Consider the following 19407-nt stretch of genomic DNA (forward strand, 5'->3'; position numbering starts at 1 on the left):
GACGGGGGGGTGATGGGGGGAGGGTGACGGGGGTGACGGGCAGAGGGTGACGGGGGTAGGGTGACGGGGGGTGACGGGCGGAGGGTGACAGGGGGGAGGGTAACAGGGGGGTGACGGGGGGGTGACAGGGGAGGGTGACGGGGGGAGGCCAATGGGGGGTGACAGGGGGAGGATGACGGGGGGTGATGGGGTAGGTGACAGGGGGTGACGGGGAGGGTGATGGGCCGGAGGGTGATGGGGGGCGGGTGACGGGGGGAGGCAGACGGGGGGGTGACAGGGTTGAGGAGAGGGTGACGGGGGTAGGCCAACGGGGGGGGTGACAGGGGGAGGGTGATGGGGGTGACAGGGAGGGTGACGGGGAGGCCGACGGGGTGATGGGGGAGAGGGTGACGGGAGGAGGGTAACCGGGGGGAGGGTGACGGGGGGTGACGGGCAGAGGGTGACGGGGGAGGGTAACGGGGTGACGGGGGGTGACAGGGGGTGACACTGACCGGGGGGGGGGGTGACAGGGCGGAGGGTGACCGGGGGGTGACGGGGGCGCTCTCCTCTCACCTCAAAGTGCTCCCTGCTCTGCACCGTCTTCAGGGCTGCAATCCAGTCTTCCATCTCCTTCCTGTTATCTGCACACAGGATGAGCTTCCTACATGGAGTGATGACCTAGAGAAACAGGAAACATGCAAGGTGTCCGCAGGCCAACAGCAGGTGCTGGCAGCTGTGGAAACTTTCCAAAATGTTCTGAAAAGTTTCAAAACTTTCACTGTATCCTTTCTTTTTTTTCATGAGAAAGTACTGTTTCATTTGGGTAGTCAATGGACCAGAATATAAAAAGATTATCCTTGGTTATTAAAAGTCAGTAACAATCTCAAATCAGAAAGACAATCAAATTTAGATACATATTCAACAAAGAGCAACATAAGTGAACATTTACCAGCTATTTACTACTTAGACTGATAACCAGCCACAGGCAACTTTTTTTTCAAAGGAAAAGAAAACCAAGTTTCCATTGCTCCAAGGAGCTAAGGAGCTGACCACCCAGCACTTGAACAGTTTAGGGAAGTCTGACCCACAGTTACTGCAGGAAGTTCCTGTGCATTTCAAACATATCATACATAAATGTCCTTTTGAAAAAACCTGTTGGGACTTGCCAATGGTTAAGAATCCACCTGTCAATGCAGGAGACTCGGGTTTGATCCCTGATCTGGGAAGACCCCAGCTGCCGCAGACCAGTTAAGCCGTGAGCCACAACTATTGAGTCTGTGCTCTAGACCCTGGGAGCCACAACTCCTGAAGCCCACACACCCTCCAGCCCACGCTCTGCAACGAGAGAAGCCATTGCAAAGAGCAGCCTGCACACTAGAGAGGAGCCCCCACTCGCCACAACCAGAGAAAAGCCTGTGTAGCCACAAAGACCCAGAACAGCCAAAAATAAAGTTACTGTAAAAACCCTTTAACATGTGACAACAGAACCACCACCAGCTACTACAGTCAGGCCTGATAATTTTAAGGGAAATGAGGTCACGAACCTAAAAGCTATCAACAAAAGAAAAGTAAATCTGTGACATATAGAGACTTTATAAATAAGCAGAAAAAAGCTGTGAACTTGCATTTCACTGAAGAGGTGCAAAATGGCTAATAAAAGGATGAAAAGATGCTTAATCACTCTCGTCACTGGGGAACACAGATGAAAAGAGCACACTGTTTCTAACAGATTGGCATGGTTGTTAAAAATGCTAATTCAGTCGTTGGAAAAGGTGTGAGAGGAAAGAGTGCAGAGCACACACCTTTTAGAGAGAATGTTGACAATGTCTACCAAAATTTGAAAAATCAAAACCTTTTACCTAACTTTTTTTATATTGCTATAAAACATCTACATGGTCCTAAAGTCGAGCTGACAAAATAAGGCACAGATTTTGTGTGTCCCCTCATCGTGCTTCAGAGAAGGCAATGGCACCCCACTCCAGTACTCTTGCCTGGAAAATCCCATGGACAGAGGAGCCTGGTGGGCTGCAGTCCATAGGGTCGCTAAGAGTCAGACACGACTGAGCGACTTCACTTTCACTTTTCACTTTCATGCATTGGAGAAGGAAATGGCAACCCACGCCAGTGTTCTTGCCTGGAGAATCCCAGGGACAGGGGAGCCTGGTGGGCTACCGTCTGTGGGGTCGCACAGAGTCGGACACGACTGAAGGGACTTAGCAGCAGCAGCAGCATCCTGCTTCCCTCCCTCCCCCAAAGGCAGCATTGAAAATAAATAAGGTATGGTTTATCCTCCCATTTCCTTCAAATACATGTATATATTTAATATTTTCTTTTCATAACAGTAGCATACCAGAGACATGTTTGTACACTCTGACTTTTTAATTTAATCACAATTGGCCTACGAACAGCACAGGTTTGAACTGCAAATCTCCACTCATAGGCAGATTTTTTTTCCCCCCAAACATCGAAAATACTCCATGAGCAGCGGCTGGCTGAATCCACAGGTGCGAACCTTGGCTGGGGCAGAACCAGGGTCAAGGGAGGTCGACTATAAATGACACGTGGGTTTCCAGCTGCAGGGAGGGTCAGTGCCCCTGACCTTTGCACTGTCTGCCAAAGGTCAACTGCGGGCATCCAGGCCAGCACTCCTCAGCACCAGCCGCGGACTCTTGACTGTCTCCCCAGCTGCACAGCAGGCACTCCACCGCACTGAAATACTCGAGTCTGCTCAACCAGTCCCACTTATGGCAAGTCTCTGATACTGAAAATTCTTTGCTATTTCAATCGGCACCACAACCAACACCCTTTGCGTGGATCTTTTCATATTTTTGCTCGGGTATTCTTGGAATAAATTCCAAGAAGTATAACCACCCTGACAAAGAATAAATGCATGTGTAATTTTGCTGCTGTTGCCAAATTTCCCTCCGTGAGGGTTGCACCATTTTGCCTTCCCACCAGCAGGGCTGGGAAAATGGCTGCTTCCTTGTGGATTCACCAATAAAGTCTGTTATTTAACTTCTGGATGTCTGCCCATGTTAGAGCTTTAATTTATATTAGAAAGATCCAATTTAGGAACACCCAGCTTAAGTTATTAGATGATCGTGTTTCTGGCTCAAAACATTTAGAAACAGTATTTTATAGATTATCTCCTCGGTGATTTCCATAAACTACCTACACAACTTAATCACAGCAGGATGTAATTAGAACCAGGTCACAAACGCACGGTGCTGTTCATTCTTTCACGGCCAGGGTAACCACGATGACGCCTCGTAGGGACCAGGCGGGTGTAAGAAGTCAGCCCAGGAGAGGGCAGGGGAGACGGAAGGACAGACACTGAAGCCCAGAGCAGCAGGCTCTCCTGGCCTTGGGCGGTGGGAGCCTCTCTCTTTCCTGGAGGCTCAGTGGGCGGCCTGTGCCCCTCCCAGCAGATGCCAGCCCAGTGTCTGCTCTAGACGGGGGGCTCCCAAGGCCAGGACAGGCAAGATGCCTACCGAGCCCAAACCTGCACTGGGGGAGAGACAGACAAACCAGAAAACACGTCAGACGCTGAGAGAGCCACGAAAGAGGAAGTGGATCGGGTGCAAGGGGGCTGGTGGGTGTTCTGGATGGGGTGTCCGGGAAGGTCATGGCAGCCTGCTGACTGCTGATGGCCTGGGGTCACTGCATAAGGAATTTCCACCAGTGAGCATCTGCCTATGAAACCTCAGCAAACACTTATTATTCACTCCAGCGTGAGCTTTCATACTTGCACTTTTTATGAGCAGAATAAGTGCAGTTACAAAAAGACAATACCTTTATTTTGTATAACTCAGGGGTTATATTAGGAGTTACCATGAAACTTTCAGAAGAGAACAAGAGTTTTTTTATGCCCATTCTATTTTAGGGCTTGTCCAACAGATCAATGTCCAAGCATCTGGTTCTCAGCCTGCTTTTTTTTTTTTAAACTCCTGTGTATGTTTGAAGATGCCTCAGACAGAACCTCACCTGGCCACTGGCTATTTGGGAAATGTTTCTCTTCTGGAAAAAGGGGGATGCCAGAAGCCACCTGCCGTGGTTGTCAAGGGACTGTGCTTAGTCACTCAGTCGTGTCCGACTCTTTGTGACCCCATGGACTGTAGCCTGCCAGGCTCCTCTGTCCAAGGTGATTCTCCAGGCAAGAATACTAGAGTGGGTTGCCATGCCCTCCTTCAGGGGATCTTCCCAACCCAGGGATCAAACCCAGGTCTCCCGCACTGCAGGCGACTTCTTTGCCATCTGCATCACCAGGGAAGCCCTAGAATACAGGAATGGGTAGCCTATCCCTGCTCCAGGGGATCTTCCCAACTCAGGAATCGAACCGGGTCTCCTGCATTGCAGGCGGAGTCTTCACCAGCTGAGCTATCGGGGAAGCCAACGGGGCCACACGTGCTCGGGACCCAGAAGGGGCCGGACCCGTGGTGTTGAGGACGTGCCCTGGTCTGAAGCCCTGCGAGATGTGTGACTTAGAGCAACTGCCACCCCTCCCTGGGTCTCCACGTACTCATCTGAACACAGAGGCCATTAAAGGAGCCGTCACGTCCTAGCACTGCTGTGGGGTGTGGGGCGGGAGGCCTCATACACAAACACTCCACCACTGTACTCGTAACAGGCCTGCCCTGGGCACAACCCAAGTGCCCTCCCTGCCTGGGTAAAGTGGATAAACCAAATGCGGTCTATTAGAACCATGGACACTGCAGAGCGAGGGGGACGGTCCACCCGGAGCCGCACAAAATAAAGCTTTACGATGCTGAAAGAAGCCACATGGCAAAAACATTTATACCTTTCATATAATTTCATTATGCATATACAAACCTTTTATTTTTTTTTTAAGTAAAACTAACCTGAAGGGTCAGAAGCTAGCTGCCTGGGGAGAAGGGCACAAAAGAGAGCCCCTGGGAGCTGCTAACATTCTGTTTCTTGATCTGGAACATTCACCAAGCTCTACACTGTGGGAACTCCCTGGCGGTCCAGTGGCTAGAACTCCACACTTACACTGCAGGCGCACAAGTCTGATCCCTGGCTGGGGAACTAAGATCCCACATGCTGCGAGGCATGGCCAAAAGGGAAAAAGAGAAGATAAAGCTGTATGCTGTGATCGGGGCATTTTTCCATATGAAGGCTACATTTTGGTAAAAAGAGTATAAAACTTGGAATAAAGTTAACTGCATAACTGAATCAAAAGAAAAATGGCATGGCTACCCAGACCCCTGGACAGTGTGTTTAGAAAACTAAATGTACAAGAGGGAGGCAGAAGACGGAAGGTGCAAATAAATATGAGACACTGGCAGAACTATATTAAAACAGTGGATGGACCTTAAACACAGGAAAAAATGGTCAGCCTTACTCATAAGATAAATGCAAATTAAAATTATACGATACTTTTTTTACCTACAAGATTCACAGAGATCACAAGTTTGATAACGTGTCTCATTCACTGAGGTGTAAATAACAACTCCTAGGGGGCCTGGTCCCAGGTGGCACTAGTGGTAAAGAACCCACCTGCCATGCAGGAGACATGAGAGACGTGGGTTCGATCCCTGGGTTGGGAAGATCCACTGGAGGAGGGCATGGCAGCCCACTCCAGTATCCTTGCCTGGAGAATCCCACGGACAGCAGAGCCTGGCGGGCTACAGTCCACGGGGTCACAGAGACTCAGACACAACTGAGCAACTGAGCACACAAAATGCTGACTGGAAAGCACATACGTGGAGCACACAGGGGGAAATCTAGCAGACTTTGAAGTATATATACATCTTTGTCATAGAAAAAGTGCTCCTACAGAGATGTCTTCATGAGCCTGACACACAACACATACAAAGTTATTCATGAAAGTTCACTGTAAAGACAAAAGAACAACTCAGATACTGATCAAGGTATGACCGGCAGGAAGCTGGCACCTTCATATATCGGAGACCACACAACCCCAAATACACTGACGCTACTCACTCTTCATGTACTTACACGGAACAACCTCTAAGATACACTGTTAAATGCTCAAAGCAAGTTGCAGGCATAACATGGGTGCAGGGGGAAAAGTAACCTAGTCACCTCTGGGAGGGGACCTCTGAAGGGCTGAGAAACTCACTTTATACCTTTTCATCATTTTGATCTCTATACCATGTGCATGTACTAATTATAATTATTTTTAAAATAAAGCCTTACATTTACATTAATAATATATGGTAGGATTCCCAGGCGGTGCTAGTGGTAAAAAATCCGCCTGCCAATGAAGGAGACATAAGACATGTGGGTTCAATCGCTGGGTTGGGAAGATCCCCTGGAGAAGGAAATGGTAACCCATGCCAGTATTCCTGCCTGGAGAATCCCAAGGACAGAGGAGCTTGTCGGGCTACAGTCCATGGGGCTGCAGAGAGTCGGACACAACTGAGCAACCAAGCACAATAATACACGGTAGACAAAAAAAAAAAAAAAACTACTTTTTGTTTTTTCCCTTATTAATTTTTGTTTCCATCCTTTCAGACAAATGATCTTCCTGGAAATATGAGAAAATACTAGATACTCCAAATGAGTCTAAGACACCCAAGCCAGGCAAATATCTTCCAATGCCCTGGGGAGAATTAGCCGAGGACTCCTAAACCCAGGTGTGACCGACCACTGAGAAATCATGGAGAAAAAGGAGACGTGCTGGAAACACACAGACAGGATGTCTCGGTGGAGAAGGTGGACACCTGAGTTACACACACAGGAGCGGACAGGACAGGGAGGCAACCAAGAGGATGTCAGTGCCAACTCCCCGGGAAGGCGCTCGGCGGTGCTGGCAAAGCTGCCGGGTGCTGACAGGTGTCTGCCTGCTCCCGCGTGCCCCCCACAGGCTGCAGGAGGCACCAGGAGGGGGACCTGAGGTCGGCCCCAAGTCCCGCAGGTAACGAGGCAGGGGCCAGGACCCCAGGTCCCCGGGCAGGCTGGCTCAGGCCGGCTCCCAACCCCAATGGTCAGTGGCTCCGCACTTGGATTCCAGGCAAGATTGCCCCGTGAGCGGTGCCAGGAACGGAGGAGCTGAATGTGGGGAAGGAGCTGGCAGTCGCCACAAGTTCTGCTCGGCTCACTGGGAACAGGCCGCGTCTGGCGCACTGCGCTTCCTTTCTGGCAGGAACGCCGGCCAGGAGGGTCAGCCCAAGGATCGTGCGGACGTTTCCCTGAGTCACCTGGCCGCGCCCCCTCCCACTCCCACCAGGTCTCCCAAGGGTTCAAAGCAGAGGGTGGAGAAATGCGATCTGGGGGACAATGATGGGCGGCCCATGATTCACCTGCAAAGGCCTGTCGAGCAGTTTGCAACCGCAGGCCTGGCTGTGCTGCTCATCCGTAAGTGAGACCTCAAATGACAAAAAGACTGCGCTCCTGTGTGCTCTGCCATGCTGCAACTAAGGCCAAACCAAACACCCTCAGCAGTAAGCCACGTGTGCCCCGGAGCCTGGGATGGGCCCGAGGCCGCAACACGCAGGGCGGCCGCCAGGACGGACATGCAGGCCGGGTCGTCAGACCTCACAGACCCAAAAACAACCACAATGACCAGCAGACCTCTGATCCGGGAAGGTGGCTAGACCTACTTTTCCTCTTCCCTCTGGTTTCTTGTTGTTCAGTCGCTAGGTCGTGGCCAACTCTTTGCAACCCCATGGACTGCAGCAAGCCAAGCTTTCCTGTCCTTCACTCTCTTGGATTTTGCTCCAACTCATGTTCATTGAGTCGGTGATACCATCCAACCATCTCACCCTCTGTTTGCCCACTTCTCCTCTAGCTAGGTACAGCTAAAATCCTGAACTTAGATATAAAAAATTTTGCAAAGGGTGGAGAGAAGAGGGCCTGAGGGATGACAAGGCACTGAGTTCTCGGGGGTCTCTGTTTGCCCCTGACATCCTAGACAGGGCATTGAGGAAGCCCAGCCAGAAATACTGGTGAGGACAGAAAGAATTTAAAGCTCACCAGAAGCCCACCCTCTCCAGTCATGGCCCCAGGGAAGAGGAGCCTAACCGGGCAGAATCCACAGTAGGGGAGCAGCCAATAACCACTGGACTCCAGCCAAACGGAAACAACTGGGGCACCCACGCCCACCTCCTCAGGCAGCACTAATTAAGGCTCCAGCACCTGCCACGTGCTGTCCAGAGAAGACCAAGCAGGCAAATAAGCACAGAAAAGGGCCCCAACATCAACAGCCGTTCCAGAAATGCTGATCAAAACCACAGCATGACTATACACCTATCAGAATGGACAAAGTTAAAAAGGGACAACACCAAATGCTGGAGATGTGGAGAAACGGACCCGTGTTGTTGGCGGGGATACACGACCACTCTGGGAAACAATGTGATGGTTTCTTTAAAAACCAAACATGAAGCTACAAGACAACCCAGCGATTACACTTGGGCATTTTTCCAAAGACGTGAAGACCTGTGTTCACACAAAAACCTGTCCATGAATGTTTACAGCAGCTTTGTTCATAACCACCCAAACCTGGAAAGAAGCCAGATGCCCTTGGGTGGTGAATGATTAAACCCACGGTGGTACGCCCATTCCATGGAACACCACTCCACTGTGACAGTCCAAAAAGAAACTACCACACAGCCCCCTGGGGGCATCTCCAAGGAGCTCTGCTGGGTGAGAAAAGCCAACTCTGAGAGGTTACCTGCTACCCGACCCCATTCACAGAACACTTGAGATAACAAAATCACAGACATGAACAACAGCCTGGAGGTCACCCGGGGTGAAGGCGGGCAGCGGGTGTGGCTGTAAGGGACCACCAGGGATCCCTGTGGAGACAGAGGCCTGGCTCTTGACCCACCATCGCCAGGAGGCTGTGACGTTTTGCTACAGTTTTGCAAGATGTTACCAATGAATGGAACTGGATAAAACAATGGATATCTGCATTATTTCACTTCCATGTGAATCTGAAAAGATCTCCAAAGATTTAATTAAAAGTAAGTAACCACAATCAACATTTTCTAGTAACTAACATGTTTAAATGAAATGTCAAACATTCAGAACCATACTGTGTTTCTTAAGAACTGTAGTGTAAGTGGACTCAGCACAGGTTAAAAGGATACTCTTCTCTTGCTGAAGTCCTGTATTTGTAGGACTCATGAGATTCAACCTGACTTGCCAAGGAAATATGTGGACACGCCCTGGGTACACCATCTCTAAGAATGCCAAATTGGGTCCTCCCCACGTGACAGGAGGGTCACAGGGCGTGCCCTTTTCCGGTTGCGACACGTGGCCTGGTAGTCGCACCTGCACGAGTCAGAGCCCCGGAAATGGCAGGACTTGCTCCTGCACACACCATGGCTTGGGAACTCAGTGAAGCCCTATCTTATGTCAGCCACAAACCTCCGGTCCTGCCCACAAACGGCACTGCACTTCCTGGGGGACCGGCCCCAGCGCCCCTCCCACAGCAGGTGTGCTCTGGGAGCAACCAGGAACATCACCCAGACAAGCTGCCCCCAGCTCCAGATTCACAGGGCCCAGTGCCCACCAACAGGTCCACGCACAGACCGAGACACCTCCTCTCGCCAACTGCCCCCCACTCCCCCTCCTCCTCTCCCCCGAGGCCTCAACCGCCCCTCCCCTCCTACACCCAACCCTCATCTCCAGGCTCCAAATTCTTCCTTTCCTCTGAGAAATAAATTCAAGCAGTCCTCCATGTGAACAGACAGACAAGATGCTTGTTCCCTGGAGCTGACATTCAAATTCAGACGGGAAACCAATACTGTGATAAAGAAGTAAATTACCTAACGCAGAGTGTAGTACTGGTGGTGAATCTATGGGAAGAGGAGACCGACCAGAAAAAGGAGGTCAGGGAGGGGACTGAGGTGGGCCTCACTGGAAAAGACTGGAAGGTGTGGGAGAGAAGTGCCTGAAGCAGGAGCACGGCTGCGGGCTGGGGCCAGTGAGCTGGGGCGAGGCCCCGGGGTCCCGAGCACCCTGTGGGCGCCTGTTACAGAGTTCTGGCTTTTGCTCCCAGTTAAACGGGGGGGTGCACAGAGCTTATGAGCAGAAGGCTGACCCCTGACTTGGGTTGAAAAGCATCATTCTGGTTGCTGTACTGAAAACTGGGCGTAGGAGGCAGGGCAGAAGTCAGGGAAGCCTAAGGGAAGGTGCTCAGCAACCCCATCAAGGGGCGGAAGCGGCTGGACTCTCACCCTCCCTGTGGGCCCTGACAGAGCCAGCAGGGGCCCCTGGAGCAGCCGGGGAGGTGAGTGGCCATCTCGGGATGGGGAAGGCTGCAGGCTGGCTCTGCAGCTGGCAGGGGAGGGGCAGAAGTTCAATTCTGGACGTGCTGGGGTTTGGGTATCTATCAAAATCTTGACCGTGCACAGTATTTTATCTCACCCATGAGGTTTTGTCACCTTGCCATCAGCCCAGCTACATTAAAAAAAAAAAAAAAAAATGGTGAGTTGCTTAAAAAAATTAAAGTTTTGCAGAACAATTTGACAATACCTCATCAAGCTAAAGACACACACACCTGGCAATTCTGCCCTTAGAAGCAAACTCGAGAGAAATGCATGCTGTGTGCCCAGCAAGACGAGCAGAAGACTGCTCCCAGCAGCACTGCCTGTAGCACTGAGATCTGGGAAAACAAGTCAGCAGTGGGACACGTCACCCACCAATCCCCAACGCCAGCCACAAAACTAACCCTGGAGCACTGTGAGCCTCAACTCACTGTACTTGTGAAAAGTTCTGAGGCTCACATCCCGCCCCCTGGAAATTCTGGTTTAATTCTAGAGATCAGGAATCTGTCATTTTAAACCTTGAACCCCTTAACTAAAGGTGAATGAGTCCACGTGGATAAAACTGAACCATGATGCTGAGTGAGGAAAAGCAAGCTGCAGGAGATGTGTAGTGCAATACCATTTATCAAAAATGTTTAAACTGGCGCAACTATACTGTGTACTGTTTATATCAGCACTAAGGTAAAGAAAGTATCAAAAACACAAAAACAAACGACAGGTGTGGTGCCCGACCTCAGGGGAGGGAGGGAGGGAGGAACAGGACGACAAAGGGCACACAGAGGGCTCCACGGACACTCAGAGCGCCTCTTTCTCCGGCTGGGGCATGGACAGAGTTGTTCAAGTTACTTTTTGAATGCTTGAAATATTCAACAATTTTTTTAAAAGTTCAATCTCTTGGCACAAAAGTGTGCTCAAATACGCAGGCCAGAACTAGAGATGCACACTATGTTTTGTATCTGTATAGCAGTTACACTTACACAATGTGTACAATTTACTGTCCTTCCAGTTTACAGTAGAAATTTACAGTTTGCCTTGTGAGTTATAGCTTGGCCTTACAGAAGGGAATGGGTCAACCTGAAACCACGCCTGCAGACGGACTCTGCTGGTAAAACCCGGGCACCACTGGGAGCCTGAGCTTGGCAGGCGTGCGCTCCTTCTCTCGGCGCGCAGAACGCCCCCCTCTGGCGCGCGTGGCAGTCACACGCCCGCGCTTCTGCGCCTGCCATGCGTCTCACGACAGACACAACTGTTCCTAATTTGCCTCTCAAATCTCTCATCCCAGAGTAGATATCCGAGTCCTAAAAGAGCTGGCTGAGTGTGTGAAAATAAAGTTGACGCTTTATGAAGGGAGAACGGGGGAGGCGCTGGCAGGGCCGCTCAGAAGGAAGCTTTTGGAGCCCAGCAGAGAGACTTCTCTCCCAGCACACCCCGCGCCAACCACCGGGAGCTCCCGTCAGACCCAGAACCTTCCTTTGGGAGCGTTCTCAGAGCCACCGAGGAGCTCGTCCTATTGCTCAAAGGACAAGCCAGCTCCCTCAGCTCAGGACAGAGGAACGAGAGGTGCGGACAGAGGGCCACAGGGCAGGGCGGTCACAACAGACCAAGACATCTGAGGGCCACTGTCCCCCACAGGCTCGACTTCCCAGCCTCAGGGTGACCCCCGGTGACTGCTGTCAGCGTCCCCAGCTGTCTCCTGTGGTCCTCCAGCAGGAAGGACTGATCCCAAGGCCGCCACAGGTCAGGGCAGGTGAGGGGACCATGAGCGCCAAGGGCTGGCTTCCGGGCTGCTCCCCCATGTGATGGCATAGTCAGGGCAGACCCCTGGGCACATGGCGGGACATCCAGCAGCCCAGGTGGACACCTGGTCAACACGTGCCTGAAGCACCATCTGACAGGACTGGGCAAAAATCCCCCACACCTATGGTCCTAGGAATGAGGACTGGGCGCCGCTCCCCACCCCCGGGCAGACTGCCTGAGGCTCCTCTGTGCTTGGGGACCTGCGTGAAGTTTCTCCTCTGACAAAGCTCTGACAATGGAAATTCAGACAATGGAAATTCATCACCAAGATGTGTATCTGATGTGCGGGCTTTCTAACCTGGCCAGGGGGTGACCAGAGAGCGCTTCTAGCCCGTGGGTGAAGTCACACCATCAAGCCCGGGGCTTTTAAAATCCCAGCCTTCCACTTCTAAGAAACAGAAGACACAAACCAGCCCTCTAGAGGTACTGACAACAACCTACAACTCATCCCACTTCACTTTAAATCCTTGTAACTTCTTCCCCACACAGCTTCCCACAGCCTCGTCACTCACCACTCCTGGAACTCTCACCTGCTGCTCTTCCAACTTTCAGAACGTTTGCCAACTGCTCAGAGTGGGTCAGAATCGAAGTGGCTCAGCAAAAAAAAAAACAAAACTCAGGTTCTAAAGCCGATGGGCAAGAACCTGCGGGTCACTGCAGTAGACCAGAGACAGGGAGCAGCCATCAGCACGACGCAGTTCAGCCACCAACCAAAAGAAGAACTGAGGGACCGTGTCCACGGGATTAGGAACCTGGAAATACTCAGCTAAATATAGCTCCCCGGGCCGCAGGGCTGGGAAAGGTGGCCGAGAATAAGCATCTGGGCACTCGGTCATCTCTGTCACTTCCTGTTACTCACGTCCTGCTGTTCCGATGTTACCCGAGACGCTGGGCTCAACACACACATCCCCACCTGGAAGCCCCCGGAGACACAGGCCATTCACAACAGCTGGGATGTGCGTCGACAACGGACTTCCTCACACAGTGTCGTATGAAACACAAAAATAGACACCGTGGCGCAAACAAGCTCCTGGGGGGGCGCTGAGGGAAAGCAGTGGGGACACCGGCCCAGACCCCCAAGGTCCCCACCACGCCGCCCCCGGAGAGGAACTGGCCCGACGCCGACAGGACCCCTTCCTCCCCGAAGCGGCACCTTGCCTTGCGGGTGGAGGGCAGCTGCCTCGGGGCAGCATTGGGGGCACAGAGGGGTCCCCACCACCACTGCCATTCAACCTGCCCAGGGGCCCGCGGCATCCAGTGAGAGCCAGCACCTTCTGCCAGGCCCACCGCCCGACCCTCCTGGGGACACTGGCCAGGGGACCACACGGGACGCCCAGGCAGGCAGCAAAGCCAAGCGGGCCACAGAGCCAAGGCACAGGGCACCTATCGGAAGGCTGAGTTTTCAAAAGAAACAAAAAGTAAAGGGAAGCAAAATGTAAAAGTTATGCCTAAAACTGAAATCTGATGAAAGTATTTCAAGTTACTCATCTATTCAGTATTTCAGCACTGCCTCACTGGCTGTGGAATGTGTTCAAAGTGAGGGAAACCTTAGAGATTAGTGGTAGCCCTGAGCAGGGTGGCAGAGGCAGAGAGCTGTCGGGGGGAGGGGTGTCATCACTCACAGAGGGCACCCAGGGGTGGGGGTAGAGCGCCAGAGGCAGGAAACGGGAGACCGGCGGGCAGAACGCAAAAGACAAAACGACAAGATCTAACATGGTTCCAACAGAAGAATGTTAGAAACAGCGAAAACTCCGAACAAAAACTGGGCAGTGGTGAAATACATATATCAGGACGCTTTGTACAATGGAACACCACTCAGTCAGTTTCTAAAAGGACGATGAAATACTAGACAAACAAACAAAAAGGGACAGTGAGAAGGTACGTTTATGCATTATGTTATGAACAGGTATGTTCATAATATAACAAATGTTAAAAGGTTACAAATTAATAGGCATAACTGATTCCGCTTTTTGTACACACTGTTGTTGTTGTTAAGTCACTAAGTTGTGTCCAACATTTTCGCCCACCAGGCTCCTCTGTCAATGGGATTTCCCAGGCAAGAATATTGGAGTGGGCTGTCATTTCCTTCTCCAGGGGAATCTTCCCAACCCAGGGACCCAACCCGTGTCTCCTGCATTGGCAGGTGGATTCTTTACCATTGAGCCACCAGGGAAGCCCCAAAAGTGTATGTACTCATAGTCATAGAAAAACGCCTACAATCCGTGTCTGCATCAACATCTCTGAGCCTCAGCACACCCTGGGCCCGGTATGTCTTTGTCACAGGACGGACCCCACAGAGCTGCGGGGTGTTGGCGAGCACCCACGGACACACCAGGGGCACACCCTCAACAACCGCCCCCCGCTCCTCACTGTCATGGGCCAAAACGGCTCCGACTGCCGAATGTCCTTCTGTGGGCAAACATCTCCTTCGACTCCTGAATCCGCCCCGCGCCCCCTGTGTCTGAGAACCACAGGTCTCCATAATGGTGTTTGCATCTATGATCTCAGTGATAAGACTACTGAGTGCTTTTTGTTTGTTTTGGTTATGTGTGCTTATTTATAAAGAATGGGTTATTTGCATAAAAAACTGAATAAAAGAATGATCGCAGCACTGGTAAAGCACTGCAGGTATTTTTCCTATAATGCAAAATTAAGTTGCAGAAAATTCTCATATTCTGCAAAAGTGCACAATAAAAACACTAAGTCTCCTGGGAAAGGATGAGCTGGGGAGGACCGCTCAGAACCTATGCGGTGCTGCAGCCGAGCACTAAGAGCACAGCAGACAGTCCTGACGGACTTTAAAGCACAGGAGGAACTACAACAGTCAACGCAGAACCTAATGTTTCCAAAACAATGATTCATGCAGGCAAACTGCTGCCGCTGCGTTGAGGAGCCTGCACGATGCACGGGGGCCGAGGAGCCAGCATGACACGCAGAGAGGAGCCTGCACGCCACACAGAGAGGAGCCTGCACGACGCACAGGGGCCAGGCTCCGAAGAGCGACCTGCAGGCCTCACACTCAGGGCCACGTGCTTCCCAGCCGCCCGAGCCCTGCTGCTGGTGACCCGGGCTTTCTGCTGCGGGGTCAGGGCCGCGCGCCTGCCTGGCCGCCCGAGTCCTGCTGCCAGTGGCCTGGGCTTTCTGCTGCGGGGTCAGTACTCGGTTTGTTAGAGAAACACCCCACAGCAGAAAGGACCATGACTGCATCCCCCTCTTGGCCACCACACAGGAGGAACAATTAGTTCAAAAGTCATTAGTTCAAACACCTAGAACTATTATCATCCAAGTGATAATGAACTCTAAGCAAAGGGTCCTGGCAACGGATCCTGAGGGGCTGAGCGGACAGAGGGAGCGGAAGGGGAACACCTGGGCAATCTAACCTGGCAGCCACCATGTGCCACAATTTACCTGTTTCCTTTGGGACTGCCGCTGTTCAGTAGCTAAGTGGTGTCGGATTCTTTGCAACCCCACGCGCTGCAGCACGCCAGGCTTCCCTGTCTTTTGCTATTTCCTGAAATTGGCTCACACTCATGTCCACTGCGTCGGGGATGCAATCCAACCATCTCGTTCTCTGGGATTATTTGATGATAAATCTGCATATACTCAGGTGCATCCAGAGTAACCTTACAGCTAGCAACTATGGAGGGGAGGGGAGGCTAAGGGTGGGGAGGGGAGGGGACTCATATGCAACCTCTACGGGCCAAGGTCTGCCTGCCACGCACTTCTCTCATCACCGAAGGTCAAGCTAGTCAGGCTGTCACACTTCTGAGAGTAAAGTGGCCTGAGGTCAGACCACCTCCTCTGCTGAGTCACCAGGGGTCTGACCTTGGGACAAAGTCTTGTGCACACCTTGACTGATGAGCTGATTTCAGGCTGTCTGTTCGTTAAGTAAACTGCGGACCAGCTACCAGGCAGCATGCCATGCAGCCAGAAAACAAACAAAACACCACAGAAATAAACAAGGTTTACAAAAAATTTATAAAAGGGCATATTTGTATTGCACTTCTGTGGTAAAGAAAAAAAAAATACATATTTAAAGGGCAGGACACACACACACAGCCCATAAAATTAGAAGTTAACATTTCAGGTTTTTTCCCTTTTCCTTCTGTTATTTTCCAAAGTGTCTACAGTAAACAGGTATTTTGTAAATTATCTATGCTTCTTTTTTTTCCTACAAAACCAACATCTGGGACAAAAATTACTAGCTGCCTACACAACTAGCATTTTCAGTTCTTCCTCACAAGTGGACTGAGCGGCTCCCGATGGCTCCGAGATAACAGAGCACACCCACCCCCGGCCCCCTGAGCTGCGGACACAACACAGGCACAAGCTCATGTGCTGGGGGAGCCTCCGGGAAAGCCCCTGGGGATGACACAGCTGCAGCCCCTGCCCGCCTGCTCCCTGCAGCCCCTGCACAGGTATCTGGCCCCTGGAAGGGGCCCCGAGACCCTGCTGACTGTGCTTTCCAAAAAGAGAAAAACAAACTTCTGCCTTATTTAAACCACTGTCACCTGGGTTTTCAGTTAAACACACCAAACCTGATCTGAATTAAGATGGCATATCCATCATCCCACAGAGAAGAAAACCAGGCACGGCGACTGAGCCTTCTTTGTGCTCCAGGTAAAGAACCTGCTTTACTTGGTTAAGAACTGAAGACTCTCCACTCAATCGGCAGCAGCATCTGGCAGGCCTGATTTAACAGAGGACAGTCAGGAAGAAATAACAGCACCACGGACCAAACATGAGACGTCAGACGGGGCTGGGCAGACTGCGGCCTGCCTCCTGTTCTTCAAATAAAGTTTTATTAGAACACAGCCACACCTGCTCTTTACGCCTCAGGCTGCGGCAAACAGCCGTAGAGACCCAACAGCCGGCAAGGCCTAAAGTCCTAGGCCCTTCAGAGAAATTTGCTAACCTCAGACATATGTCATTCCATATAGCTTAGGAGGAATATGAAGAGAACTCACTAACTATAAACAGATAAGCAAAAAGGACAAACTACACAGCTCAGGGAACTATATCCAATACCCTGTAACAGCCTATGAGAGCAAAGACCTGAAAAAGATCGCGTATGTATATATGCATAGACGAACCACTTTTGCTGGACACCTGAAACTAACAAAGCGTTATAAATCAACTGTACTTCAGGTTTAAAAAAAAAAGACTTTGGTGTGGCGGTGTCAAATGCAATTTGCTGCATAGAAGACGGAATTTTCACCTTGTCCCTTTTCTGACTCTGGTTCCTTCAGGGAGGGTCCTGGCTCTGTTCCCAAAGGAGTCCAGAGAGCCTGGCAGGTAGTCTTCACCCAACAGTCAATGACAGAACGGAACGCTTCCCCAAACATGAAAGGCCACCTCTGAAAACCGTGTGTGCGTCCCCAAACTTGCCAACAATTTAGGATGAAAACCTTACAAAGTGAAAACCACCACGATACTACACACTTCTGCGGGGCTCCCCTGGTGGCGCCGAACCTGCCTGCCAAGGCAGGGGACACAGGTTTGACCCCTGGTCCGGGAAGACCCACCTGCCGCGAAGCAACTAAGCCGGTGGGCCACAACTACGGAGCCCACGCGCCGCACCGACTGGAGCCCTCGAGCCTGGCTCTGCGCCTGCAGGCTGTGTGGCCCTGGGCAGCCGTCCCCCACATGTGACAGGGGCTGGAACAGATGGCTGTCCAGCTGCTCTGCAAGGAGAAGCCCGTGCACCGCAACTCCAGGGCAGCCCTGTGCGCCCCAAGTGGGCAAGGCCGCGTGGAACAAGAAGGACCCAGCATAGCCGAAAACAGATAAATATAAATAAATAAATCTTTAAAAAAGAAACAAATAAAAAAACAATACATATGTCCACATGACTCCTCCAACGCATCCTCCCCTGCCCCACATGGACTCTCTCAATGCAGTCCCCACTGTGGCCTGAGGACCCCCAGGCTCTCCAACCTCACCGAGACTCAGTCTGGGGGCTAAAGAGCCTGGGGAAAAGACGACACCTCATGCTGACTGCTCTTCGGTCTTGCTCCTGGCAAAGCACTAGGCTAGCAGGAACAAGTCTTTCCAGCCCCTCCCCAACCCCCCCACCCCACCCTTGGGAGAGGGCCTCACCACTACCCACCAGGCAACGAAAGGGGTGGTAACTCCTTCCCCCAAAACTGAGTCTAAGGAAAACATCTTCAGACATGCTAACACTGCGTTAAAGAAGCCACCACCACCATGTGAAGGTTTCAGGTCTGAAGGTGTGAAGCAGGCTGGAGGAGGAGACAAGATGGGGATGGCTGGATATGAGCTGCTGTGCCCGCAGCTCAGTCGTCACGTGGTCCTGCTTGGGTTTGGCCGGAAGGTGGGGTGCGCATGACTGGATAGCCACCAGTTCTAACTCCATGTCTCACGTGGGGGATGGCTGCCCAGAAGGGGCAGGTGGCTCCCCAGGGCCACACAGCTAGTAGGAGGCAGAGCCAGGGCCAGTTGAGACATACCCAGAAGACAGCTGGCCACACACTGTGTCCAGGGCAATCGTGGCCCATGGAGCACCCTCCTGGAGGGAGGGAAGGAGTGCCTACCCAGCCTCGGGGTCTGGGGGAATCTGTGTGCTGGCACGTGGACCCGGCGCTCTTAATTACCACGGGAGGCTGCTGCCATCCGGCCTGCGCCCAGGAAGGAGACAGACAGGCCTCTGAGAAGCACAGCGGCTGTTCTCAGCTCCCGGTGCTGGGGGAGCCCTGGCTCCCACACCCACATCTGCTGCTGCACTGCAGGTGCACACAGACAGGGAGTGGGCACCAGCCCCCCTCCCGGATGCCAGGGACCTGAATGGAGGACACACGCCTCCTCAGAGAGGCCCAGGCCGATCTCCTGCCTCCTCGCACACCCTGCCTGACAGCCTGCACTGGGTGCAGGGCTCTCGCTGGGAGGCAGTCCATGGAAGGGCATCTCGGGCACATCCCAGCCAGGCAGGTAACCCACAGGCAAGGTAGCTTTCGGGATAACACCCCTCACCAATAACCACGCCGCCCCTCCTAGCTTTAACAGTTCACCCCTGTCCTCTGACCAAGCTTTCTGTACTCCTCTGGTATATCAAGTATATTAAAAAAAAAAAAAATGAAAAGACATAACCCCAACCACAGGATTTAACATTTAAAAAAAAAGAAAGAAAAAGGCTGAGGATAGTTCTTCCCCCTGCAAGCCCTGACTCAGAGGGTCTGCCTACCAGGGCAGTGGACAGCCGTGGCGAGAGGGCAAGGCATGAGGGTTGGCCAAAGCCAGCTGGCCTGACTAGGGAGCCACCTCCCTCTGTCATGACACAGCTGTGACACAGTCCCACGCGGATGGAGGAGAGAGGAGATTTCCAGAGATGTCGAGGGATGGAGACAGGGCCAACAAC

General features: G+C 52.1%; 1 protein-coding gene across 13 annotated transcripts in view; it reads right to left on the reverse strand.

Moving 5' to 3' along the window:
• Positions 1-19407, reverse strand: part of DGKD (diacylglycerol kinase delta) — a 109505-nt gene that overhangs the window by 32181 nt on the left and 57917 nt on the right. For 11 of the 13 annotated variants that reach the window (XM_086377488.1, XM_086377495.1, XM_086377478.1 and 8 more), the window contains one exon: positions 553-657. In XM_086377488.1, coding sequence (XP_086233614.1) covers positions 553-657 — 105 coding nt within the window. Of the gene's footprint in view, positions 1-552; positions 658-12562; positions 12757-19407 lie in introns of those variants that run through there. The other 2 variants (XM_086377560.1, XM_086377543.1) reach the window with 2 other exon arrangements.

The sequence above is a fragment of the Bos grunniens genome, chromosome 3 (genome assembly GCF_055505025.1).
Source record: "Bos grunniens cultivar Pamir isolate PY7600 chromosome 3, Bosgru_T2T1.0, whole genome shotgun sequence".
Classification (NCBI taxonomy): Eukaryota; Metazoa; Chordata; class Mammalia; order Artiodactyla; family Bovidae; genus Bos; species Bos grunniens.